This window comes from Microtus oregoni, unplaced genomic scaffold, assembly GCF_018167655.1.
Source record: "Microtus oregoni isolate MIOR12 unplaced genomic scaffold, Mior012 000002F_ref0000024, whole genome shotgun sequence".
Taxonomy (NCBI): domain Eukaryota; kingdom Metazoa; phylum Chordata; class Mammalia; order Rodentia; family Cricetidae; genus Microtus; species Microtus oregoni.
In genome coordinates, this window is record NW_024543061.1 from 56,647,685 (window position 1) to 56,674,951 (window position 27,267).

Sequence of the window (27,267 nt, forward strand, 5' to 3'; positions counted from 1 at the left end):
TCCTGGTTGCAATGCTCCCATTGGCTACATGGTTGCATTAACCTCTCTTAAATCCTGAATTAATCTCCACTTTCCCGATTTCTTTTTAATAACAAAAATTGGAGAGTTCCATGGAGAATTAGATGGTGAAATATGTCCACTATCCAGCTGTTCCTGCACTAACCGCTGGGAAGCTTGTAATTTTTCTTGTGTTAGAGGCCACTGACTCACCCATACAGGGTCATCACTTTTCCATATTATCGGGTCTGCGTGGAGTGCAGGTCTTTCAGTGACCTCTCCTAAAAATACCCTAATCCTGATCTAGAAGGTCTACTGTCTGATACGAGAGGATCTACCTTTCCCTTATTATTCTTGCATAGACCTTGATTAGGTAATAATCCTTGTTGAAACATCTGATTAGTAACAGCCGTGCTGGGAGAATATAAATATACTCCCATTCTGGACATAATATCTCTGCCCCATAAGTTCACAGGTAAATGAGGAATAATATATGGCTTAAAAGTTCCTTCATATCCTTCCTCATCTTTCCAATGCAGTTCATTGCTACTCTGTTCAGGATTTCTAGTCTGACCAATTCCTTGTAACTGTGTAATAGTCTCCATTTCTGGCCACTTAGAAGGCCACTGACTGGCAGTTATGACGGAAATATCCGCCCCAGTATCCAGGAGGCCAGAAAATCTTTTTCCATTTATAAACAAAGTAAGTTCTGGTCTCTGAGGACCTATGGTCTGTACCCAAAATGCATCAGATGAACCAAATCCATCTTCTCTCTTTTCTTTTTAAGACCTCAACATAAAAACCTAACACTTAACCTCATATAAGAAAAATTTTAGCCATCAGAAAATGGAAAGATCTCCTATTCTCTTGTAAAAATAGCACCAACATAGCAAAATTGACAATCTTACTGAAAGCAATCTATAGATTTAATGCAAATGCTCATTAAACTTATAACAAAATTCTTCACAGACTTCAAAAAAACAATCCTCAACTTTATGAGAAAAGACAAAAACTAAGGATAGCCTAAACAATCTTAAAATCCTGTACAATCAAGGAACTTCTGAATGCATTACAATCTTTGACTTTAAACTTTACTACAGAGCCACAGTACTGAAATCAATCCATCTTGGATACGACTTCACTTGCCTACAAACAGCAGACTTTTGACAAAGAAGCAAAATTGTGAAATGGAAAAGCATTTTAACATGCTTATCTCAGAGGCTACTTTAATTTAAACCTGTCTTTTTTCCTTTAGTTGAAGCTGCACCGCACGGCAGGGGGTAGAACACAGGCTCACTTTGTTAGACGGCTTTGCCGAGCTCTGGCCGGTGGATTTTTAAGTATCTTTTTTATTTTAACTTGTAAATCATAAAATTAGGAGAATTTCTGAATCCTCTCCTCTGTTCTTTTTATTTATTTATTTATTTATTTATTTATTATGTATACAATATTCTTTCTGCGTGTATGCCTGAAGGCCAGAAGAGGGCACCAGACCTCATTTCAGATGGTTGTGAGCCACCATGTGGTTGCTGAGAATTGAACTCAGGACCTTTGGAAGAGCAGGCAATGCTCTTAACCACTGAGCCATCTCTCCAGCCCCCTCTCCTCTGTTCTATAGACTGTGTGAGGTTAAATGTGCTCTCTAAACTTACTTTTGCTCCTCCTTGCCTTTTACCCACAGGTGGGTTATGTTAACTGGCTACTGTGTTGACGTGGCAGCTCAATCTCAGCGGTAACTTGGTGATTCTTAGGCCAAAAGTCATTTTTCCTTTACCTTTCCTACTCATTTAGCAAGCAATAAAAGTTACAATTCTGCATCTATCACGCTTACAGAGTCTCAATAACTCTGCCGTTGTTTCTGCTCCACTCTAACTTGTTACCAATGTATATAACTGAATACCTTTTCCTTATCCCATATCTAACTTATTTACAAGTTTTTACTCCCGATTTCAATTTTGTCCCACTTTTCTACATTTCTTTCTCTATTCTACATCTCTGTTTCTGAGCGCTCACTTCTCATGCATCCACCGATTTTTTTTCCCCGCAGGTTCCTCACGTCTGGTCACCTCTTCTCAGGTAATCTACATTTATAACAAAAGAAACCAGGAGCAGCACATCCTGGCTATTGTTAAACAGAGACAGTTTGTCCGCAGAGTTCGTGACCACCTCAGATCGGGCTTATGGCTCTTGTGCCATACAGAAATATGGGCCTACACACAACTAGAGTCCAGCAACTCTAGGTAGGATTCTGAAGCTCTGAAGTGTAAACAGGGTTTACTAGAGGAGTGAAGTAACAACCTTTGCTTGCATAGTCTAATGTAAAAAATAAAAAAAGAGGGCTGAAGAGATGTCTCAGAAATTAAAAGCGTTGTGTACTCTTGCACAGGACCTGGGTTCTCTTCCTGCACTCATATGGCAACTCACAACAGCTGGTAACTCCAGTTCCTTGGGCTCTGTCATCCTCTCCTGGCCTCCCTGGGTACTGCACACACATGGTGCACATATATATGTGCAGGCAAAACATTCATACACATAAAATAAAAATAAAAACAATAAAATTGAAAAGGAAAAAGATCCAGTTTGGGCCTCACTGTCATTCACTGAGTAACTGCCCAAGGTGTCAGGTGATTGCTATATTCCTCCTTAAGAGTATTCAGTCTCAGCCGGGCGGTGGTGGCACACGCCTTTAATCCCAGCACTCGGGAGGCAGAGGCAGGCGGATCTCTGTGAGTTCGAGACCAGCCTGGTCTACAAGAGCTAGTTCCAGGACAGGCTCCAAAACCACAGAGAAACCCTGTCTCGAAAAAAGCAAAAAAAAAAAAAAAAAAAGAGTATTCAGTCTCCTGAAGGGCTGGCTCCTTTTCCCACTTAGGAAAAATGACCTCTTTCTGGGATAACCAGATGGATGGTGTGATTGAGATAGGAGCAGGGAGGTTAGGGGAAATGTAGAGCCCATCTTCCTGTCCCAAGGCTTAGGGACTTTGTAGCTACTGTTCAGTCACTTAGAAGAAGAGAGGTTGTATCAGGGACAGGAAAACAAATGTCATTAAAATTTCTTTCTTTGTTTCTTTTTTGTTGTTGTTGTTTTTGAGGGGTTTCTCTGTGTAACCCTCTGGTTGTCCTGGAACTTGCTCTGTAGACCAGGCTGGCCTCGAATTTAGAGATCCACCTGCCTTTGCCTCCTGAGCTCTGGGATTAAAGATGTGTGCTGCCTAGCTAGCAGCTTTTTGATGTTGTTTTTTGTTGTTGTTGTTGTTGTTTTGTTTTGTTTTGTTTTGTTTAGCTTTTTGCTCTTGTTTTTGTTTTTAATGACAGGACTGATGCAGTCAGGGCTGAACTTTTGACCCCCTGCCTTCCTGCTTTCATCTGTCAAGTTAGGGAATCACAGGCTCTAGCCATCACAACCCAGGAAATTTCTTTTACCAAGCTGGGGGTGTGACTCGGCGGTAGAGCAGTACTCAAAAAAGAAATTTTAATATATTTAAGATAAAAGTTTCATGCTGGGCAGTGGTGGTGCACACCTTTAATTCCAGCACTCAGGAGGCAGCGGAAGATGGATCTGTGAGCTCGAGCCAGCCTGGTCTACAGAGTGAGTTCTAGGACAGCAAGGGCTACACAGAGAACCCCTGTCTTGAAAAACAAAACAAAAACAAAAGTTATGTTTCTTTTTATTGGGCTTTATTCTTTTATTTGTGACTAAAAATAGGCAAGAGAGGTTGTGTGACTCTACCAAGGCCACCAAGGCAGGAAACAGCCTACAGAGATTTGAAGCCAAGTTTCCTGTGCAGCGTAGAGTCCTTCTAAAGATCTACACACACACACACACACACACGCGCGCGCACACACACACACACACGCGCGCGCGCGCGCGCGCGCGCTTCAAATCTCTGAACTGCCACCCCACGTTCGTGGAAGTACGCAAGCCATTGAGCAAGGTCAAAGATCCAGAGGCAGAACAAGAGTTGTGATCAGTATTCTGTGGGTGAGCTCCGTGTCTCTGGAGTGAGCAAGCCCATGCTGAGCAGAGCTTCCAAGAAGGGGCCAGGTCCTGCAGTCCAGCCCTTCCCAGGACAGGAGGGGGGTGGGTGAGGGTGACCGAAGAGGCGTGGCCGAGGGGGAGGGGGCGTGGTTGGGAGGAGGGGAGGTCGCGCCGCCATATTCGCTCCCGCCCGCAGCCCGCGGCGCAGCCAGGATGAGTACCGCTGCTTTCCACATCTCCAACCTGCTGGAGAAGATGACGTCCAGCGACAAGGACTTCAGGTGCGCCCTGCGGCGTCCCGGGGCTTCTTTCCAGGGGCCTCAGCCCGTTCTGGTCTCCTCCCCCATCCCCCTGCAGACCCCCGCGGGTACCGCCTGGGCCTGCCTGGGCCTGCCTGGGCCCGCTGCAACAGCCCCGCCCCCAGCCTCTTCCCGCCTTTGCTGTGCTGGGCCTTCAGATACCCCCACACTAGGCGCCCCCCAGACCCTCCAATGAAGTCCCCCATCGGCCTCTCCTTGAGATCTCAGTGCAGATCTCCTTTGACCCGCATTCAAACAGGTCCCTTCCCTGCACCACCTCTATCCTAGGACTATCCCTTTCCGATACCCGCATTTCTGCCCGGGTCTCTGGGTTACCCTCCAGCCCCAGCCTGTACCCCTGCCGGGTCTGCTAACTCTAACTTCCCATTCCTTCATCTTTTCCCCTTCATCCCCTCCGTCTTCTTCCTGACCCTTTACATCCCATCCTCCTTATTCCCCTCCTCTCCCGAGATGTTTGGTTAAGCATGGTTTAGAGGCAGGAAACAAAGGTGGGAGTAAGGGCCACGTCTCTCCCCGACTCTCTTTCTCCTGTCCTTCTCTCCAAATATTCAGAAACAGAGCCACCTACAAGGATGGGAACATCTGGTGCAGCCCTCATCTTGAAGGGGGAACTGAAGGAAGCTCAGTGACACAAAGGGGTTGATCCTATAGCCAGTTCTGTACCTTCAAGTTGACAGGACACTGCACCCACTGAGTCTTCTGTCAGTGTTACAAATAGAGAAACAGATTTAGGGCACGAAGGGCCTGGGTACAATACCAAGGTAGGACCAAGCAGAGGGGGAGGTCTTAATGATGTCCTGAATCCAGCCTGAAGAGGCCTGAAGCCTGCTTGTGTGATCTGACCCCCTCTGGAAATCCATTCCTCAAAATCTCTCTGCAACCCCAAGCCCCGTGGTTGTAATAGGGCTTTGAACCCTTAGCTCTCACTTCAGTCTTCACAGCCGTAACTTTCTGGCTCTGTAAGTGATGGGCAAAATTACTCCACCCCCTTGAGCCTTAGCTACAGTGTGGTGGTTTAGGTACCAGGTAAGCGCTTCGCGAATGGTTGCTCCTGTGATTTTGCACAGGCTCTCGCTTCTCCCCCGACCTTGACTAAGTATCTGATCTTCACGGCTGGCTCCCACCGAGTTGTCACCAGGATGCTTCTGCATTCCAAGCAGGCCCAGGCACCTTTTTCTGTGTTTCTGCCCTGTCACCTTTGGTCTCCTGGCGATGCCGGTGCAGGAGGACAGGGTAGGTCCTAGTGGAGTGTTCTTTGGTCCCAGGCCTTTCCTGTTCTTCAGAGGCCTGGAGGGGGCTTTGGTTTACCCAAAGTCACATGCCCTGCCAGAGCTGAGAGACCATCTCCTGGGCTTCTGAATCAGGAAGATGGCCCTTTCAGCCAGGGCCAGAGAAGCCCTTTAAGCCTGTCCCTGCCAGCAGCCTCGAGGACACTTAAAACCACCCTAAGCATATGAGAATAGTGTCTATTTTTAAAAGTCTGAATGCCAGGAGGCTGAGTCCCCTGGCCAGCTGTCCAGGCACCATGTGGTCCTGTGTCCCAATGGTACAGCCTCTCAGATGACAGGAGACCATGGCTTATGGTTCCCAAAGGGGAGTTACTGACTGAGGCTCCAGGCAAGGGACAGGAAGCCGTGGTTCCCAGATTTGTTGGGCTCGGACTTTGACAGGGAAAACCAAGGGCTTGAGAGATCTGGCAGGAATTTCTGAATCTCTTCATAGTGACATTGTAATGTTAAAAATAAAACAGTGCAGTTCCCTGAGGGGTGCAGTGGCGGGTCGCAAGGGGCAGCGGGTCCCAGGCAGGGAGCTGCGCAGCAGGTGAGAGACAGAGATGAATAGGCACACCATGCAGAGAAAGTAGGTATTTATTTAGTGGGTTATGGAGGGGAAAGGGGAGAAAGGGGGAGATCAGAGAGAGAAAGAAACAGAGGGGATAGGAGAGGAGAAGAGAAGCTACCTCTTCTGGAGCGAGGTAGAAAAGAAGAAGCTCAGACTAGAAGGAAGGAAGATCCCCTTGCCTTGGTGGACAGGGGATGGAGTGGGCGGGGCTTGTCTCTTAATGAGACAGGACAGACCATTACAGACATTACTGTTGGAGGAGGCAGGAGACCCATCTCACACTGGTGTTCTCTATTGCTCTATAACCTCTCTGAGCCTACTTGTCTCAGGTTGACCTAGTGAAACCCTCAAAGATGCTGTGGGAGAGGGGCAAAGAAAATTTCCATTTTATTCATGGAAAAACAGACTCACTGGCCAAAACTTACCCCACTGATAGAGGCAAGACAAGAATGTTTACTTAAAGCCCACTCTGTTTCGGAGCTGTAGCCTATCAAATTATTTTCACCACTATCCCTGCACCATGGCATTTCCTCTGCGAGTGGTGTCTGCAGAACTCAGGTGTCTGAAATGCTGAAGCTTATTTGTGAATGTTGATTTCTGGATTCAGGTTTCCACAAGGCTGTTTGGCTCTAAGGGCTGTTGAGCACTAACTCTCTCCTGCCTTCCCCCTGCTCCCTTGTTAAGCCCATTCTTTGCTGAGCATGGAGTGTTGGAGGTGAGCCTGCTGGGTGCCAAGCCTGTATATGCACACACTTGTGTATATGTGTGCACAGGTGTATGCTTGTGGGGGGGATTGTATGTCTCTGTGTGTGCATGCGTGCATGTGTGTGTGTGCTTGTGGGGGGATTGTATGTGTGTGTGGGGGAATTATATGTCTGTGTATGTGTGCATAGTGTGTTGGTAGGGGGATTGTATGTGTGTGGGGGGTGTTGTATGTCTGTGTGTGTGTTGTGTGTGTGCTTGTGGGGGGATTGTATGTGTGTAGGGGGGACTTATATGTCTGTGTATGTGTGCATAGTGTGTTGGTAGAGGGATTGTATGTGTGGGGGATGTTGTATGTCTGTGTGTGTGTGTGTTAGTCACGGTCTCTGAAGTGCTCTCACACATTCATTGCTGCACAAGTGAGAAGCGCTGTGATGGAGAGGTGCAAAGTCCTGAAGTGATCTGCCTAGGGAGGCTATACTACTTAGATGTGTGCACATGGCAATGATCAGTGTTGTCCCTGAGACAGAAACATTTAAATTAAGCTCTTGATGCATGAGTGTGCTAGTCAGGTTTCTGTCAGCTTGACAAAAGCTAAAGTTATCTGAGAAGAGGAAATACCTACCTAAGATTGGCTTGTAGCACACACCTTCAATCCCAGCATTTGGGAGGCAGAGGCTGGGCGATTGAGTTCAAGGCCAGCCTGGTCTACAAGAGCTAGTTCCAGGACAATCAGGACTGTTACACAGAGAAACCCTGTCTTGAAAAACTAAAAAGAAAGAAAGAAAGGAAAAGAAAAGAATTGGCCTGAAGATGCGACTGTGTTAGATTTTTCTTAGTGATTGATGGAGGAGGGCCTAGACCATTGTGAGTGATGCCAACCCTGGGCAGGTGGTCCTGGTGTATAAGAAAGTAGGCTAAAAGAGCTATGGGCTGCAAGCCAGTAAGCAGCATTCCTCCATGGCCTCTGTCTAAGTTCCTGTTTTCAGGTTCCTGCCTTGAGTTACTGCCCTGACTTTCTTCAAAGATGGACTGTGTAAGCTGAAACTCTTATCTCCCCAAGTTGCCTCTGGTCATGGTCTTTATCACAGCAATATAACCCTAACCCCAAGTAGTAGAAATCCAGAAAGACCCAAAGGCAAACATCCTTTACCTTAAAGTGCCTGGGTGGTGGCTGGGACAGCAACAATCCCCTTCTCTCCTTCAGCTCAGCTTACTGCCTTCTCAGCAGCTTCAGGCTGATCCAGCTGTTAAATTTAAGAAATGGTGGCATGGTCAGGGTCCCTCCAGGCTCTGCGCGTTGCCGTGAGATCACACAGCAGATCTGGAGACATATTTTACTCCACGAGGCTGGGGCAGGAATATGCTTCTCTGGACTCTTAGATCAGGGAGCCAGCAGGAGCCAGCAAGCATGGCGGCCTGTGGGAATGGCTGCACTGGAGAAAGGGACTTGTCATCTGCAGTTACTGCATTGGGGAGAGACCCCGTCGTATCGAGATCTTGTTTCCAGGAATTAGTTGTCATCTGTAGTTATTGCATTGGGTTGAGACCCAGTCGTATCGAGATCTTGTTTCCAGGAATTAGAAGTCGTTTTATTGGTGTTCAGATGGTGATGAGTAATTTAGCCCCGGGAAACACGGCTGCAGCCTGGACACAGCTGAGGGTAGCCAGTTGACCAGTTGAGTCTCTGCCCTGCATTCTTTTTTTTTTTTTGGTTTTTCGAGACAGGGTTTCTCTGTGGTTTTGGAGCCTGTCCTGGAACTAGCTCTTGTAGACCAGGCTGGTCTCGAACTCACAGAGATGGGCCTGCCTCTGCCTCCCGAGTGTTGGGATTAAAGGCGTGCACCACCACCTCCCGGCTTGCCCTGCGTTCTTTATTTTAGCAGGAATGATGCCCTGTGAGGTCCCTTCAGCCCCATTCTTTGTTGCTTTCTGAATTGAACTCTTATTGCAAGCCAGTGAGAGGACAGAGCAGCAAGCCTTTTGTAGAAAGGTGGTGGGTGGAGTCTGGACTCTGGCCCTATGGCTAGGAATATTCGTCAGCTGTTGGCTCTGGTCTCCAGAATATCAAAATACACCAGTTGCCCATCCATGTGGCTTTTAAGGCATTCACGACTATCCAGACATAGTGGCCTATGATTTTAATTCTAACACTTGAGAGGCAGAGGCAGGGGGATTTCTATGAGTGTGAGTCTAACCTGGTTTACAGAGTGAGTTCTAGGCCAGCCAGGGCTACCCTGTGAAACTTGTCTCAAACAAACAAAGAACAAAAAAGCAGGTTTGTGACCCTGAACGTCACTAGGAACTTGGAAATACACAGCCTTAGACCAGAGCCTCCCGCTGTGGGCTGAGAGGCTGGGGTGGGGCTTGCTGTGATAAGCAAGCCCTTGGATGAGGGGCTCACATTCAGATGCCTGCTAAGGGCAGGGTGTCTGAACAGGGTTCATCTGTGTATCCAGAGGTGCTTCTTATCCAGCACCTGACTCTACATGAAATTGTCTGTCTCATACTCAGGTACTGTGAGATGTGAATGACATCTGCCATTTACTGGGTGTGTGTCACGGACCCCACAACCCTATAGTCAGAGTAAAGTCTATTTCCCCACTTTTTTGTTTTGTTGTATTTTCTAGACAGAGTTTCTCTGTGTACACCTGGCTGCCCTGGAATTCACTATGTAGACCAGGCTGGCCTCAAACCTGGAGATCCGCCTGCCTCTCAAGCACTTAGCTTAAAGGTGTGCACCACCACTGCCTGGCCAGCAAGTGTTTCTAAACACTGAGCCGCTTCAGCACCCCCATCCCCATTTTTTAAACAGGTAAACCAAAGCTGAGAGAAGGCAGGTGACGCCCAAGTTCCCATTTTGGCAGTGGCAGGAGACTCCCCTCCCTCACACCCAGCCATGAGTTTTAAGCCATTCCTTGCTTCAGTCTCCTACCCTGTGGCAGTTGCTCTCACTGAGGTGGTTCAGCTCTGCCCACAGCCCTGATTACCCACAAGGCTTTGAACCCATGCACTGAGCTTCACTTCTGGGGGACTCTAGTGCAACCGTCTGTCAGGGCCTGGAAGCTGCTCCACAGCCTTCTTCCTCCCCTGCCCCCCACCAGGTTCATGGCCACCAGCGACCTGATGTCAGAGCTTCAGAAAGACTCCATCCAGCTGGATGAGGACAGCGAGCGCAAGGTGGTGAGAGCGCTGCTGCGCCTCCTGGAGGACAGGAGCGGCGAGGTGCAGAACTTGGCTGTCAAGTGGTGAGTGGTGATGGTGATGGGGCTTGGGGGAGGGCCACTGCCCCAGGACACAGCCTGTGAGAATCATCGGGCAGTTTGGGGACAAGAATAGGGTTGGACGCTAGCCAGCATTCCTTGGAGGTAGACCCTGCGCCAAGAGTTCAAGTCTAAGTTACGTGGGAGGTTATCCGGGAAACAGGAAGGGAAGTAGGGAAGAGGAGGTGAGATGGAGAGAAAGCCTGCATAGGGGTTCTGTAGCTCTGACAGGTCCCCAGGTGACAATCTGCTACCAGGCTTTGAGAAATGAGGATGTAGGTCTCAGATGGATGACCAGCATCGGCAAGTGAAAAGCAGTTAGACGTGCCCTGAAAGGCCCCACCCAGACCTTCTGGGGTGGCCAGCAGAAGTCTATGTGTAATAATCCCCTAGGGGATGTGACACCAGCTCAGACCCTTGCTTTGGGGCGCTATGGAGCCACAGGGTGAGATGCAAATCATAGGCTTGGGGTGCACTGCTTTCCTAGCAGGTCTTCTGCTGAGCTGAGGTCCTTATCACGTGTGTCCCCACAAGCTTGAGAGGACTAAAGCAGGCAGCCTGACTTACGGCATGCCTGGGGCTTCTGGGCCCTTCTCCCTTTCTCCCTCTGCCTCAGCCTGGGTCCCTTGGTGGGCAAAGTGAAGGAGTACCAAGTGGAGACCATTGTGGACACCCTCTGTGCCAACATGCGGTCAGACAAGGAGCAGCTCCGAGACATCGCTGGCATTGGCCTGAAGACCATCCTCTCAGAGCTGCCTCCCGCCGCCACAGGTACTGTGACTCAACCCAGCCGTGTTTCAAATACTGAGGCCAGGAGATACTCCTCTGGGAAGCCCACACCTGTGTTTACCGTGTGCCTTCCGCATGCCTCTGTTTCTCTTCACCAAGTGCTTACACCTTAATTCCACCTTAATTGGAGGCAGAGGCCGTGGTTCAGTATGAGTTTCAGGTCAGCCTGATGTACAGAGGACAGCCAGGGATATAGTGAGACCTTGTTTCAAAATAAAAAAGAGAGAAGGCTCAGAGAAGCAAAAGGATCTTTGTGGCATCCCTCAGTGGCATCCCTCCATGCTAAAGAATTCAGACCCAGATCAATTGAAATTTATGGCTGCCTGTTGGGAATGCTTCCAGCCGCAAGTGAAGAACATAAACTCACAGCAGCTTAAAGACTAGCCCTAATCTCTCCGGAAGGATGCTCTCTCCTCCTCCTTCCTCTCCTCTTCCTCCCTTTCTTCCTTCTCTTCCTCTTCCTCCTTTTTCCTGGTGGCAGTGCTGGAGGTCTTGGGACTTGTATGTGCTGGGCCAGGTCACTCCCATTCTTGCAGCCGTTGTTCTGCAGCTCAGACTCACAGGGTCACACTCTTCATCCGTGTTCTCTCCTTTGTAAAAGAAGACACATTTCCCAGTCCAGTCTATCCCACTGGCCAGAGCTGGGCCATTGGCCGCTGCTAGCTGAAAGGGACTGGGAAAAGAAGTGTTTAACTTGTCCCCCTCCCTGGTAGAAGTGTGGGAGCCGGCCAGCCACTCAGCCATCAATTTGTCAGCTCCTCCAGCTGATTCCTGCAGGTGTTCCTTAAGACTTGGGTCAACCATGGACCACTGAAGCCCGGGCTTTCCTGGGCCACTAACTTCTGGGGGATGCGGGCTCAGAAACACAACCAGAACACAAGCAGGCCGGAGTTGGGGGCTGGATCCAAGCCCACGGCCTTTACCCTGCCCTCTCATGCCCTGCACAGGCTCAGGGCTGGCCATCAATGTGTGCCGCAAGATCACAGGCCAGCTCACCAGTGCCATCGCCCAGCAGGAGGATGTGGCTGTGCAGCTGGAAGCCCTGGACATCCTCTCCGACATGCTGAGCAGGTGAGCCAGGCCATCTTGAGCAAGAAAGATGGGAACAGGCAGGACTGAGATGAGTGACCTGCATGCAGTAATGTCACATTACGGAATGGGCTTGGGGAGGTCGTTAGCTCCAAGGTCACACGGTCAGTAAACCTCCCATAACTTGTACATTTGCTCTGGGGGTATGGAAAACCGGGTGTTAGTCTAGTGGTGGGCCTGTGTTGCTCCTGGGGAGGAATTTACAGGCAAGTGGCCAACTGAATATAATAGGAGAGTGGTCAGGTCAAGTGCAGGGCCCAGGTCAGCTTCTGGAGGGCCAAGGCTTTAGGGTCTTCAACAGATCTAAGGGCACCACAGAGGGCAGAGGCATGAGAGGACTGTGAAAGGTTTTGGGTTTGGGGCTCAAGGGAACACTAATGTAGATTGTCCTTTTGATTAAAAGAGTAGAAGGATTGGGCGTGGTGGCACACGCCTTTAGTCTTCTTACTCAAGAGGCAGAGGCAGAAGGAGCTCTGTGAGTTCAAGGCCAGCCTGGTCTACAAAGAGAGTTCGAGGACAACCTGGGCTGTTACACAGAGAAATTCTATTTCAAAAAACAAAACAAAAAAGATTAGAAGAGTTTTTCATGGCGTGACAGCATGGTGGGCTCTGCTTCAGAGTTCAGACTCATGTGGCAGAGGGGTCCCTTAAAGTTGTCAGAGTTGAGAGTTTCCATGCCATGTGGGTGATAATAGCCCATAGTTGGTGCTTGTCATCTGGCCGACTCTGATCTAGGGGTTGGGAGGGGGTCTTGAATTTGGAGGAAGGAGTGAGTGACCTTCAGGGAGTCTGGAAGAGGGGCTTTTTGATTAATATGTGTCCATCATATAGGGGTTAGCCTGGGGCCTTACGCAGTATCAGCTGCTTGTGATCATGACCTAAGCAGTCTTTGCTCTGGGCTCTAGCAGACTTGGGTCCAGGGCTCCTGCATGGTGAGCTGATTATGGAAGCTGGTATTCAGCGAAGAGGCTGGGGGACTGAGAAGGAGCCCCAAAGACACACCTCCATCTTCCTTCTGTCATCTGGACAGGCAGGCTGGAGAGGAGTGCCTTTGTTTTTATATTTGTGGTGGGATTGAATCCAGGGCTTTAACCCTGCTGGGGAAGAACACTGAGATCCATTACTCTTTGTTTTTGAGACTCCATCTCTCAGAGTTGCTCAGGCAGGCCTTGAACTCACTCTGTAGGCCATACTGGCTTTAAACGTATAACACTTCTGCCTCAGCCTTCCTAGTAGGGGAGATTGTAGGCCTGTGCCCCTAGGCCTGGCTTGGCTTCCATGGGTTGTCTGGAAGAAGAAGACCCCACAGGATCTGGAGTAGAGAATGGCCTGATAGGTTTTAGAAACCAGGAGATGGAGGATTGGGGTGGCGGTGCCCCAGGAGCAGGTAGGTGCAGTAGGAGGTGATGGGTTCCATATGAGCATGTTGAGTTTATGGCGCCTGGAAGGCACCCCTCAATCGTGAGCTCCATTGGCCCAGAGTCTGTCCTTATGGCCCGACTTCCAGCATAGACCCTGTCACACAGAAGAGTCAATAGGTAAAGACTGCAGCAGAGTGATCAGGGCTGCACACGGTACAGTGAGGTTATGGAGGGCAGCAGAGCAAGGCATTGTGGGATTGAACTCGCCCAGAGCTGGTTTAACTGTGGAGAACGAACTGGGGCCATGCAGAGCCAGGTTCTGCCTGTGGAGAAACTATCTGAGGGTTACCTCTTGCCTTGAGTTCAGAGCTCAGCTTATCCAGAGGACACTGGGGAGCCATAGCGGGATTAAGTCCGTTAGATTTTATACAACTCCAGTCGCGATTTCCGGAATAGGTATTGAGGCAAACCTCAGGCCCCAAGAATTTGGAGCATCCTCACTGGAACCCCCTGCCCATTCCTCCCTAAGCTGAGAGATTGGATACCTGGGCTCAGGTCTTGACCTTGCACTGTTGACTGAGGAGCCTTCACAAGGCATTCTCTGTAGCTTTCTTTCCTGTAGTAAGCCGCGAGGTCACTCCTCATGTTTGGAGGGGTACCTTGTCACTTTCTCAGGGTCTTTGAATATCATAAGAAGGAGGTACTGAGAGAATGGGGGTGCAGACCCAAGTTGTCTGCTTGTGGTATCTGACCCGACATTTCCTCCATCCTGTCCCCAGGCTAGGTGCCCCACTGGGCACCTTCCATGCCAGCCTGCTGCACTGCCTACTGCCCCAGCTGAGCAGCCCACGCCTGGCTGTTCGCAAGCGTGCCGTTGGGGCACTCGGTCACCTGGCAGCCTCCTGCAGCACCGATCTCTTCGTGGAGCTCGCTGACCACCTAGTGGACCGGCTGCCAGGCCCACGCGCGCCCGCCAGCCCCGCAGCCATTCGTACACTGATTCAGTGTTTGGGCAGCGTGGGCCGCCAGGCTGGCCATCGCTTGGGTGAGCGGGTGGGGCTAAAGTTCTGAGAAGGGTTTGGTGGGTGGGGACAGAGCCCTAGTAGGAGCACAAACTGACTTTCCTTTTTCGGGTCTTATGCCTTTGTGTGGTCTTCTGGAAGTGACTTCTGTGGGGGCCCAGGGTTAGTCCTTGCAAGTCTTAATAGCAAATCCTTATATAGAATGTGTTCGGGCCTCTACTTTGACAGGCACACTTCAACCTGTGAGCCAGATTTAGAATCTTTAAGCTTTTATTGAGTTAGCCACACTGTTTAAAGTGTACGCCAGCACACACTTGTGAGCCCACATCCCTGTCAAAACTCTCAGCATTCCCACCATTTCCGTCCCTGCTCCTGCTTCACCCTCAGGCAGCCACCTCGGGTTTCACCTGGAATAAGACAGCCAGCGTGTAGAGCGGGAGTCAGCGCCTCCTGACTCCTGGCTCTCTCCAGGAGGGTCCAAGCTACTCCTTGGCTTCCCTCAGGAGCACTGTTTTGGGAAATAGGCCTAGACTAGGGCCCATGTTTGGTTTGGCAGAAAACTGAGGTCCCATGGACCCCCAAAAAAGTCTATAAAGAAGTGTGCAAAGAGTTGGAGAGATGGCTCAGCAGTTAAGTGTGTTTGCTGCTCAGTCATGAGGACAGGAGTTCAGATTCCAACACTGGCATCAGGTTGTAACAAATGCCTAGAATTCCAGCTCCAAGGGATCTGATGCTCTCTTTTGGCTTTTCAAGGCAACGTATGTGTGCACACACATAAATAATAAAATAAATTTAACATGGATGTTTAGGGGTCTCTAGCTTAGCATGTTCCTTCTTGCACTGTGGGAAAGTTATGGCTGGAAAAGAACTAGTGTAGCCTCAAAAGCAGTGGTCCTTTTTTTGTTTTGTTTTGTTTGTTTGTTTTTTGAGATAGGGTTTCTTTGTATAGCTTTGGAGCCTGTCCTGGAACTCACTCTGTAGACCAGGCTGGCTTTGAACTCACAACTCACAGAGCTCCATCTGCCTCTGCCTTCCAGGTGCTGGGATTAAAGGCGTGCGCCCCCACCCACCGCCTGGCAAAGCAGCGGTTCTTAACATGTGGGTCGAGACTACTGGAAAACAGATATTTACATTACAGTTCATAATAGTAGCAAAATTTTAATTATGAAATAGCAATGAAAATAATTTTATGGCTGGAGTCCCCACACCATGAGGAACTGACAGTATTAAAGGGTCGAAACATTAGGAAGGCTGAGAACCACTGCTCTAAAGCCTTGGTCCCTCTTGTTCTCCCGTCTGCAATCACACTCTAGTGTAGGAATAAGGCACAGCCATGATGGAGCTAAGCTCTGCTTGCATCATTGTTCATTGATGTCCACACTGTGATGGTCGGTAGCCTGAGTCAGGAAGTCTTCCAAGTGGCCCACAGCCCCAGTCAGCTTACCTCAGAAGCCTCAAAGTTGAATTTGCCCTGCAAGGGAGGAGTTGGGCTGAGGCTGTGGGCTGGTGACTGAGGGAAGATGTGGCGACTTCAGTGACCCTTTGGCTTTACAGGGGCCCACCTGGCTCGCCTGGTGCCCTTGGTGGAGGAGTTCTGCAACCTGGATGATGATGAGCTGAGAGAGTCCTGCCTCCAGGCCTTCGAGGCCTTCCTTAGGAAGTAAGCAGCTGCACGAGAAAGCAGGCCTGGGAGCTGCATGGGGGGTTCGTAGGGCTCAGGGACAGCATGCCTGCCTCAGAACAGCCAGCTCTTAGCACTTGTTTTTGGGTCCCACCCTTGCTCTGTTACACTGGATTCCAGTGAAGCCTCCTTTCCTTGTCCCTCAGGTGCCCCAAGGAGATGGACCCTCACGTACCCAATGTGACCAGCCTCTGCCTCCGGTACATGAAGCATGACCCCAACTACAACCATGACAGTGACGAGGATGAGGAGCAGATGGAGATTGATGACAGTGAATTCAGTGAGGCAGGTAGGTGGACGGCCTGGTGTGAGGGACAGCAGGGCACGGCAGCCAAAGCAGGGGCCTAATCAGGCCTGCTGGGCTGCATGCTGCTCTCAACCAGGATGAAGAATACTTGGGGAAGACATTTGCCCGTACTCACCATGTAGACAGTGATGTAGTGACTGGCATTAGGACATTTGTAGTATATCAGGTGTTATAAGTGTTTAAGACGTGAGTGGGGTGTGAAGTGCCTGTGACTACCCTCAGATGCTGGTATCCTGGCTCCCACAGGGAGCATTGCTAATCATTGCTTCCTGAGCATCCATTGGTGTTTCAAGCTCTTACCTCGCATTCCTCATAGTGACCCTGAAAACCTAGGGGTGATCATCCTCATATTTCAGACAGGGAAAATGAGGAAACACCAAGAGGCCTAGCCAGAACATGGGCTAGCTCTGACAAACGCTCCACCTCCAAGCTATCATTTTTATGAATGGTTTTCACAATGATGCTTTTAGCCCAGTGCCAAAGCTAGAGGTAGGATGATGGGCACTTGGAGGGGACAAGTCTAGATGGTGGCTCAGTGGCCTCTTCCCTCTGGGCCTACGGTCCTGTCCATCACTCAGATTTCCTAAAGGCAGAGTGAAAATGGAGACTAGTGACTTTGGGCCTCATGGGGTCTTGAAACAAAATCAGACAGGCATGATAGAGCGTTGAATGCTAAGCCAGGAGCTGGGGCATGTTCTAGCCGGTCATAGAGGGCTCGGGCTATTTCTTGAGGGGTGGCACAGGGTCCATTAAAAGAGGTGTCAGCTGAGCTGACCAGGGGGCCCACTGTTGTTTATCTGGACTTCTTTTTTTAAAAAAAATATTTATTTATTTATTATGTATACAATATTCTGTCTGTGTGTATGCCTGAAGGCCAGAAGAGGGCACCAGACCCCATTACAGATGGTTGTGAGCCACCATGTGGTTGCTGGAAATTGAACTCAGGACCTTTGGAAGAGCAGGCAATGCTCTTAACCTCTGAGCTGATGGAGGTGGGTCTTGTATCTTATCTGTTGCTTTCACTAGTTAACTAATAAAGAAAACTGCTTGGCCTGATAGGACAGAAAATTAGGTAGGCGGAGTAGACAGAACAGAATGCTGGGAGAAAGAAGCCGAGTCAGGCAGTCGCCATGATTCTCCTACTCCAGACAGACACAGGTTAAGATCTTCCCTGGTAAGACACCTTGTGGTGTTACAGGGATATTAGAAATGGGTTAGATCAATATGTAAGAGCTAGCCAATAAGAGGTTATAACTAATGGGCCAGGCAGTGTTTAAAAGAATACAATTTCCGTGTAATTATTTTGGGTAAAGCTAGCTGTGAGGGTGGCCGGGCGCCAAAAACACAGCCCGCTGCTCCACACAACAGAGTGGCACCGCAGCTCCTACTACACCGAGCCATCTCTCCAGCCCCTTATCTGGACTGCTTTGCTGTATGAGTCTTAGTTGTCAGCAGAGAGGCACAGTGGTCACACGTAGTCTCAGATTCAAGATAAAGGGGTGCTCCTTGTCACCTCTGACCCTTCCATTCTGCCCAGTGAGATGGATGGGATTGAATCTCTGATTTGCAGTTTCCTATGTTTCCTGAGATCTCTCACCCTCTCTGAGTCTTGGTCTTGGCATCTATAAAATGGGCCATTAGCTCCTTTGTCCTAGCAGTGTTGTGGTCTGCTGACTCTCAGGCCTATAGAACAGAAGGTCACACATACCCATTCTTTCTTTGGTGTTTGTCTCCCTTGAACACCTTTGAGATCGGGGCCTTTAATTGGCAGGGACTGGGTTAGCACCAAAGAGAAAGGAGGCCACCCTTTCTCTTTGGAAATGGCTAGACCTGAAGCCAGAGGATGGACCTGAACCCCAAAAAGCTTTTCCATGTCTCCATTGCAGACTGAGTCCATGTCATTCTTTTTTGGAGGAGGGCAGAGTCTCACTAAGTGTTCTAGGCTGGCCTTGGACTCACGATCCTCCCACCCCATCTCTCAATGCTGGGCTTACAGGCCTATGCCAGCCTATCAGCACGTTTCTTCCTTGATGTCGTCAGACAAGGAGCTGGAGGCTGAAGTGTAGACGTTTGTACATTGGGTCTCTAGGTCCTAGTTCTGTTCTCTGCGGATGATCCTTGCCCCACAGGAGAGACTGTGATAGAAGGGCATGGTGCCATCCTGGGCATACCACAGAGGTTCACAGAGTGTGGTAGCATGCCCAGTAGGCTGTGAATACTGATCAGAAGGTAAAGCCCAGGGTAGGACTTCCACTATCTTCTTCCCTGAGTTGCACATGGCTGTGTGTCTCACTCCTGCCCCAGAGAGTGAGGACGAGTACAGCGACGACGACGACATGAGCTGGAAGGTGCGCCGAGCAGCCGCCAAGTGCATGGCAGCCCTCATCAGCTCTCGTCCTGACCTCTTGCCCGACTTCCACTGCACGCTGGCGCCAGCGCTCATCCGCCGCTTCAAGGAACGGGAGGAGAACGTCAAGGCAGACATCTTCGGAGCTTACATCGTGCTGCTGCGACATACGCGGCCCCCGAAGGGATGGCTAGAGGCGGTGGAGGAGCCCACCCAAACTGGCAGCAATCTCAATATGCTGCGAGCTCAGGTGGGCTGTGTCCATTCCTACTCCCTCCTTCCGTTTCTCCTCCCCATCTCTTCACTGGCTGAGGGGTGTTCAGATGGAGCCCTGCCTCATCTTTGGTCTGTGTGGTGCAGGCTTGGGACACACGGGAAGCAGCACGAGTAGGGCTTCATTTCATTCCAGGAGTATGCAGCTACAGGAAGGGGGTGGCAGAGTTTGCTTCACTTGAAAAAATTCTGAGCTGGGCAGTGGTGGTACACGCCTTTAATCCCAGCACTCCGGAGGCAGAGGTAGGCAGATCTCTGTGAGTTCGAGGCCAGCCTGGTCTACAGATGAGTTCCAGGACAGCTAGGGCTGTTACACAGAGAAATCTGTGTAACAAAACAGCAAAAACAAAACAGAAGTTCTTCTGGCTGCTGGGTGGGGAATGGACTGTGACAGGACAAGCGTCATGGCCGGGAACCAACAGGAGGGCATTGCAGCTGTGTTCAGATGACAAGAGATGCTGCCTTCAGCTCAGCAGAAACAGAGTGATTGCCTGGCCTTGCAGCCTGAGAAGTGGGTTTTAGATTGAACCTGTGGACCTTACTGATAGATTGCTTGTGTCTGAGATAGGCAGGTATCAGTTGATCTCTTAGCCTCCTGGGATAGGGGACACTGAGGAGGAGGGGACATCTGCATCTCTGTACATTTGTGCTTGAAGTCCTCACTGGCTTTAAGTAGTGAATTTTCTGTGTGTGTGTGTGTGTGTGTGTGTGTGTGTGTGTGTGTGTGTGTATACATATATTATATATATACATAATGCTAGAGGCTGGGTTCCTACTAAGAAAAGAGGCTTATTTAACTCGGGTTTGAAGAGTCCAAAAGAGCATGGTCCCTGCCCCGGTGTGGATTGCCCTGACTCTGTGGCAGCTTTGCAGATAGCATGACTATCCAGATAGAAGACATCCCATGGTAAGACAGGAAGCCAGAACGATGAGACTAAGCCCTTATTTTATAATAAACCTGTCCTAACACTGCCACCTTTTAAAGGGCCCTCCTCTTCCTAGTACCACCACTATACTGGAGACCAAGCTTCAACACATAAGTCCTCATGGGACACAAACTTTATCCAGACTGTAGCAGATTCCTAGGTTGAGCTACTAGGGAAGCAGAGAATGTGCAAGCTGGATCGGAGATGCAGATCAGGGTAGCAGTAGTGCCGCTGGATTCAGGAATACATGGGGAGTATATCTAGGCAAAGAAGAGAAGGGGCCATATGCTGAAGACAGCTAGGCCTCTGCTCCCTAGAGACAGATGACAGCCAGGCTTCTGGCTCACCTTGAGCCAGTTCCTTGTCTGCATCTGCAAGAGGGAGGCAGCCATCACTCTGTTTGCAGAGTCTGAATCAGGTGACGAGTAGAGACTGGTGGGCACTGGGTGTCCTGTCTGTGTTGGAGTCCTCCTTGGGGAGGCCTCCTGGCTGTCTCCTGAGCTCTCCACCTGCCCGCAGGTGCCCCTGGTGATGAAGGCCCTGCAGCGACAACTTAAAGATCGGAATGTTCGGACCCGCCAGGGCTGCTTCAACCTCCTCACCGAGCTGGCAGGCGTCCTCCCTGGCAGCCTGGCAGATCACATGCCCGCATTGGTATCAGGTACGCTGGGCTACAGCTGGCTGTCTACTCTTGGGTCTCTTTTAGAACACAGATCCCTACCCTACTCTGAGCCCTCAATCCCTGAGGGCCCAGGCATTATTTCTGGGCAGAGCTCTGTGCAATGATAGCCCACGGAGGTTCCTCTCTGGCCACAGGGAGAAAGGCTGCTTCCAAGCATTCTTTGTGGCTTCAAGTGACTTTTGGCCTTGTTTCCCTCAGCTCTGGTGGCCTCTGGGAGCTTTGGATACTTTGGTTCAGTGGCCTTCCTTGGTCACTACATCCCCAGACTGAACCACACAGAAGGGCCCCTAACCTTCTTTCCCATCTGCAGGAATCGTCTTTTCACTGGCTGACCACTCCAACTCCTCCACCGTTCGTATGGATGCCCTGGCCTTCCTGCAGGGGCTTCTGGGTACAGAGCCAGCAGAGGCCTTCCACCCACACCTGCCTACCCTCCTACCACCTGTGATGGCCTGCGTGGCTGACCCTTTCTACAAGGTGGCCGCTGAAGCCCTACTGGTACTCCAGGAGCTGGTGCGGACCTTGTGGCCACTAGATAGGCCTCGTATGCTGGACCCTGAGCCATATGTTGGAGAGATGTCCACGGCTACCCTGGCACGACTGCGTGCTACTGACCTCGACCAGGAGGTGAAGGAGCGGGCCATCTCTTGTGTAGGCCACCTTGTGGGTCACCTTGGTGACCGACTTGGGGATGACCTAGAGCCCACGCTTCTGCTTCTTTTGGACCGCCTCCGGAATGAGATCACCCGATTGCCTGCTGTCAAGGCGCTGACGCTGGTGGCTGTGTCCCCATTGCGACTTGACCTGCAGCCCATCCTGGCTGAAGCACTGCCCATCTTGGCTTCGTTTCTGCGCAAGAATCAGCGGGCATTGCGGCTGGCCACGCTGGCCGCCCTGGATGCTCTGGCTCAGAGTCAGGGCCTTGGCCTGCCTCCACCTGCCGTGCGGGCTGTGCTGGCTGAGCTGCCGGCTCTGGTCAGCGAGAATGATATGCACGTGGCCCAGCTGGCTGTCGACTTCCTCGCCACTGTGACTCAGGCCCAGCCCTCCTCTCTGGTGGAAGTCAGTGGACCTGTTCTGGAGGAGCTGATGCGGTTGCTGCACTCACCCTTGCTGCCTGCTGGGGTACTGGCAGCCACAGAAAGCTTCTTGCAGGCGCTGGTGGGAACCCGCCCCCCATGTGTGGAGTACTCTGAGCTCATTAGCCTGCTTACTGCCCCTGTTTACAACCAGGCTGAGGATGGAGGGCCTGGCCTGCACAAGCAGGTGTTCCACTCACTGGCCCGGTGTGTGGCTGCCCTCTCAGCCGCCTGTCCCCAGGAGGCAGCAGGCACTGCCAGCCGCCTCGTCAGCGATGCCAAGTCGCCCCACTCAAGCACAGGAGTCAAAGTCTTGGCGTTCCTATCACTGGCTGAGGTGGGCCAAGTGGCTGGGCCAGGCCCCCAGAGAGAGCTGAAGACCGTGCTTCTGGAAGCCTTGGGGTCTCCCAGTGAGGAAGTGAGGGCTGCAGCTGCTTATGCCCTGGGCCGTGTGGGTGCTGGCAACCTGCCTGACTTCCTGCCATTCCTGCTGGCACAGATCGAGGCTGAGCCCCGGCGACAGTACCTGCTGCTGCATGCACTCAGGGAGGCCCTGGGGGCCACCCAGCCTGACAACCTGAAGCCCTATGTTGAAGATGTCTGGGCTCTGCTCTTCCAGCGCTGTGAGAGCCCTGAGGAAGGCACTCGGTGTGTGGTGGCTGAGTGCATTGGGAAGCTAGTGCTTGTGAACCCTCCCTTCCTCCTGCCTCGGTTCCGGAAACAGCTTGCTGTAGGTAAGGGCGCAAGGGTCCAAGTTAGCCCAGCACGAGGTGGGCACTCGGTCTCCAAGCATCAACACAACTTTGCACATGACTGGAGATGAGAGTCACATGTCTGTTAATCCAGGAAAAGAAGCCAGATAGAAACATGCTTCTCAGAGGTACAGGCTTCCTCCTGCATGGTCTCCGGGGAAGAGGGACAAGGTCTTTTGTCTTTCTTCAAGATTTATTTGTTTTACTTCATGTGTATGGATGGGTATTTTGCCTGCATATATGTGTGTGCATATACATGCAATGCCCTCAGAAGCCAGAAAAAGGCATCAGATGTCCTGGATCTGGGATTACAGATGGCTTTGAGCTGCCACATGGGTGCTCGGAAACAAACTCGGGTCTTCTGCAAGAGTGGCCATGCTTTTAACTGCTGAGCCATGTCTCCAGCCCAAGGGTTTTTGAGTGCCCTTACCTCAAACAAATCTCTCATCCAGGGGGTCTGCACCATAGATTCAACTCACATGGATCAAAAATGTTCTGGGAAAATAATGCATCTGTACTGAACATGTGCAAATTTTCCTTGTTCTTATTTTTTTAAAAAACGGCATTGAAGCCGGGCGGTGGTGGCGCACGCCTTTAATCCCAGCACTTGGGAGGCAGAGGCAGGCGGATCTCTGTGAGTTCGAGGCCAGCCTGGTCTACAAGAGCTAGTTCCAGGACAGGAACCAAAAACTATGGAGAAACCCTGTCTCGAAAAATCCAAAACAAAAAACAAAAAACGACATTGACCAGGCAGTGGTGGTGCATGCCTTTAATCCCAGCACTAGGGTGGTAGAGGTAGAGGGATTTCTGTGAGTTCAAGGCTAGCCAGGTCTATGTGAGCTCATTCCAGGATAGGATCCAAAATTACACAGACAGAGAAACCCTGTCTCAAAAAACCACATTAGTGTATATGTATGCACGCATGTGTTGCTGTGGCATGCATGTAAAGTCACAGGACAACTTTTGGGAGTCAGTTCTCTCCTTCTGTCATGTAGACCCCAAGGACTGAACTCAGGTCATCAGGCTTGGTAACAAGTGCCATCTTACAAGCCCCTTTTCCTAAACAGTATAGATTGACTACTATTGACATGTTTCATGTAAACAGCATAGAAAAGATTGGCAGTACATGGGAGGGTGTGCCTAGCTTCTGTGTGGGCACCATGCTGTTTTGTGGAAGGGGCTTGGTGTCCTTGGACTTAGTATCCAAGGAGATCCTGGATCCTGTCCTCTGAAGATACTAAGGGGGTGAAAATGCAATTTAAAGTTTCATGATGGCATTAAGCATATGGGATTATAAATATATAACTCCGTAACTAGGAATGTATCCTAGCTATTTGGGAGGCTGGGACGGGATTATGACTTCGAGGCTTACCTGCTTACGGAAGTTGAAGGCCTTCCTGTGCAATTTAGTGAGACTTTTACTCAAGGAAAGGAAAGAAATAAGGGGCTGAGGCTGTGGCTGTCACTAGGTGGTCCTGGGGTTCCATTCCTAGCACCTCACACAAATGCTAAGTAAATAGAGTGAAATAGTAGTGTACACCTTGATCCTGGCACTCAGGAGGCAGAGACAGGAAGATCTCTGTGAAATCTAGATCAGCCTGGCCTGCATACTCAGTTCCAGGGCTGCATCTAGAGACCCCGTCTTTAAAAACATCATCATCAAAATAAAACCATATGATGTCATTTATAACCCCTGCTGTGAACATGTACCATAGGAGTTATCCTTCTCACTGCTGTGAGAAAATACCTGATGGAGGGCTGCTTCAGAGAGGACCCCCATTAGGAGGGGATAGTCACACCATGGGAGGGCATGGTGTGAGGAGTCATGGCGGAGGAGCTTGCAGAGTGGCTCATTCACATCTTGGTGGATCAGGAAACAGCCTGCTTTCAAAGGCAGTGTAACCATCAAGGCTTACCATCAGCAACCTGCTTCTACCAACTGGGCCCCAGTCCCAAAGATCACACAACCAGTTCGCAGCTGGGGACCAAGCTGGTCTGTGAGCCATGTCCTGTCCTGGTGTTACCCTCCATCCTTAGGGATCTGTGTGAACCCTCATTTCTCCAGCTGCTTTACTCAGCAACAAGAGTGAAATAAAATGAGTCCTTCATGACTTCATGTTTAGGGGACTTGAGTTCTATGGGAACCCATTGGCCTCCGGCCTGCCAAAAGCTCCCCTGGCCTCTGCCCTGTGGCCTTAAATGTGAGCCTCTCTGAGACCATCTTTCCTGTGTGAAACACAGACTGATAGTCCTTCTTCATAATTCTGTTTTTGAGACAGAGACTGACTTTGTAGCCAAGGCTGACCTCACACTCCTGGAGATAGTCCTGGGCCCTCGGTATGGCAGGTCAGCATTACCACACTGGCTTCGTTATTTTAATTAACATTCTGTCATTATGTGAGTTTGGATGGAGAGGGTGTCAGAAAAATGCAGTGTAGTCTTGGCCTGAGACAGGACTTTCCCGGGTCCCAGTGTTCCTTTTGCACCTGCAGCATGGTATCCAGACCCAGCCACTTAATGTCCTAGCTGCAGGAGGAAGAACTGGGCAGGTTCGCAGGTTCAAGGCTGCCACAGGGACTACTCACACGGACTTTCTAGGAGGAGGGTATTTCTCAAATAGGGAGAAGATGTACTGTGTTTTGCTACCACGGGCCTACAGGGTCCCCCGCCTCACACTGTCACCTCTCTTGCAGGTCAGCCATACACCCGGAGCACGGTCATCACTGCGGTCAAGTTCCTCATTTCAGACCAGCCACACTCCATCGACCCCCTCCTGAAGAGCTACATTGGTATGTGCCCCCCATTCCCTGTCTTGGCTGCAGCTAGTCCCCACACCCAGGGTCTGGAGCTTGGTAGGACGTCTTACAAATTAGGCAGCTCTCTCTGTGATGGGCATCAGGGGCAGACTCTTGAGTTAGGAGATCTGCTTTTGGATCCCTTTGCCACCAGCAGGCTCTGGTTGTCCTCACACGCCCCTTCTTCCTGACAAACCTTGCTTCTGTATCTGTCGAGTGGCTGTGAGAAGTTTCTGAGAAAGGTTTCCTTGGAAACAGCTTACTGAGGTGGGAAGTGCCCTCTCCATGGCTCTGAGGATAAAACATAAGTCTGAGCTGGTGCGCCCCCCACGTGACCAAGTCTGAGGGTGCCAATGCTGGAGGATCCTTGGTGGGGTAAGTCAGGCCCTCCCTTGGAACCTCCTGCAGGACCAGATTTCTTGCCTTCAAAGCCCAGTGCTTGCATCTTCTCAGGGGGCACAGCAGCATCCCAGCCCTCCTCACCCAGAAGTCAGCTCCACGGAATGTAGAGGGAGATGAATTCCCCAGCCTTGGCTGTGAATACTGACTTATGTGGGCAGGCCGTTTCAATCTCAACTATAAAATGGGGTGCTGACCCACATGCCAGGGTGCTGTGGCAGACCAAAGGGCCAGTGGCATGACTACTTGAGTAGAGAATGTATCCTTGTCTCAACCATCTCATGGCCTGACCTGGATGCCAGCCTTGGTGAGGTGCTGTGGTTGCATGGCCAGGGGCCACCAGTGGTGTCTCTGTTTTTCCTGATTATGGTTTGTTTTGTTTTGATTTTTATTAGTTGGTGTGTGTGTGTGTGTGTGTCTGTGTAAGATTGATTTGTTTTATGTGTAGTGTTTCACTTGTACATATCTGTGCACCATGTGTGTGCCTGGTCCCTGTGGAGATCAGAAGAGGGCATTGGATCCCCTGGAATTAAAGTTATGGATGATTGTGAGCTGCCATGTGGGTGCTAAGAACCAAACTCAGGTCCTCTGAAAGAACAGCCAGTGCTCTTAACCTCTGGCCCATCTCTCTAGCTTCCAAGGCTAATTTGTTTTAGAGACTGAATCTGAATAGCCCTTGTTGGACTCAGACTCACTATATATAGCTAAGGGTAACCTTGAACTCCTGATCCTGCCTTACCTCCCAAGTGCTAGCATTACAGGCATGTGCCACCACCCTTCACTGTTTGAGCCTCAGTTTTTGAGCTTCCTGAGTTGGATACCATGAGATGCCCTTGAGTAAAAAACCATTAGTTAAATCTCATAGCTCCAGTCTTGTAAAGGACATTGGTCCCATTTTACAAATGAGGAAACTGAGTCCCAAGAGAGGGTTCAGACTTGTCAGATTCCTAGGCTGTGTTCTCACAGAAGCCGGAACCCCGGGAGCCGACATAGCACCATGAGAAGGGCCCCAGGTTCCAGTGTTGAGTCCTGCTCTTCTAGAAGACAGTGGTTCCTCCCAGTGGGATACATCAGGGGTCCCATGACAGCAGCATGCCTGCCCATGTGGCTGGTGATTTTCTCTCAGGTCACGTGGCTGCAGTGGAGACTATCACGTTTCTGTATTCCTATTTCTTTGGATGAGGATGTAGCACGTGTGCTCAGCATGTGCCAGGGTCCTGGGTTCCATCCATACTATCCCAAATAAGTAAAACATGGTCCAAATTCCCAAATTAAACCTCTCCAAAAGACCTAGTCAGAGGAGGCTGGAGTCCAGGTAAGCTCCTGTAGCCACGTCAGTTTAGCACTTCAGATCCTGTCCTCTAGGTGGCGCTCACTTGTCATCTGAACTCAGAGGCTAAGGCAGGAAGATGATGGAACTGGAACTATCCAGTGAGGACCTGTCTCAAAACAAACTGTCCTTCTGTGCCAGCCTCAGCCCTGTGCTCCGAAGCTGCTGCTGTCTCATTCCTAAAAATCCTGCTAAGAGGAAGCCACGCATTCTAATGTATCCTGTGAGGGTGGCTGTGTGTCTGGCTTAGGTAGATGTCCGGAACGTGACTGCCCTCCAGCCTGCACAACTCACGGTGCCTGGGTCACCAGGTATAGCATGGAGGTGGCTTT

General features: G+C 50.4%; 1 protein-coding gene across 1 annotated transcript in view; it reads left to right on the top strand.

Annotated features, from left to right (window-relative positions):
* The first annotated feature begins 4,142 nt into the window (after positions 1 to 4,142).
* The window catches only part of Cand2 (cullin associated and neddylation dissociated 2 (putative)), a 29,854-nt gene continuing 6,729 nt past the window's right edge, over positions 4,143 to 27,267 (top strand). The window contains exons 1-11 of the mRNA XM_041634276.1: positions 4,143 to 4,257; positions 9,945 to 10,088; positions 10,720 to 10,874; positions 11,840 to 11,963; positions 14,122 to 14,387; positions 15,919 to 16,024; positions 16,192 to 16,334; positions 18,657 to 18,949; positions 20,418 to 20,559; positions 20,891 to 22,393; positions 25,105 to 25,200. Coding sequence (XP_041490210.1) covers positions 4,190 to 4,257; positions 9,945 to 10,088; positions 10,720 to 10,874; positions 11,840 to 11,963; positions 14,122 to 14,387; positions 15,919 to 16,024; positions 16,192 to 16,334; positions 18,657 to 18,949; positions 20,418 to 20,559; positions 20,891 to 22,393; positions 25,105 to 25,200 — 3,040 coding nt within the window. The 5' untranslated portion in view covers positions 4,143 to 4,189. The remainder of the gene's footprint in view (positions 4,258 to 9,944; positions 10,089 to 10,719; positions 10,875 to 11,839; positions 11,964 to 14,121; positions 14,388 to 15,918; positions 16,025 to 16,191; positions 16,335 to 18,656; positions 18,950 to 20,417; positions 20,560 to 20,890; positions 22,394 to 25,104; positions 25,201 to 27,267) is intronic.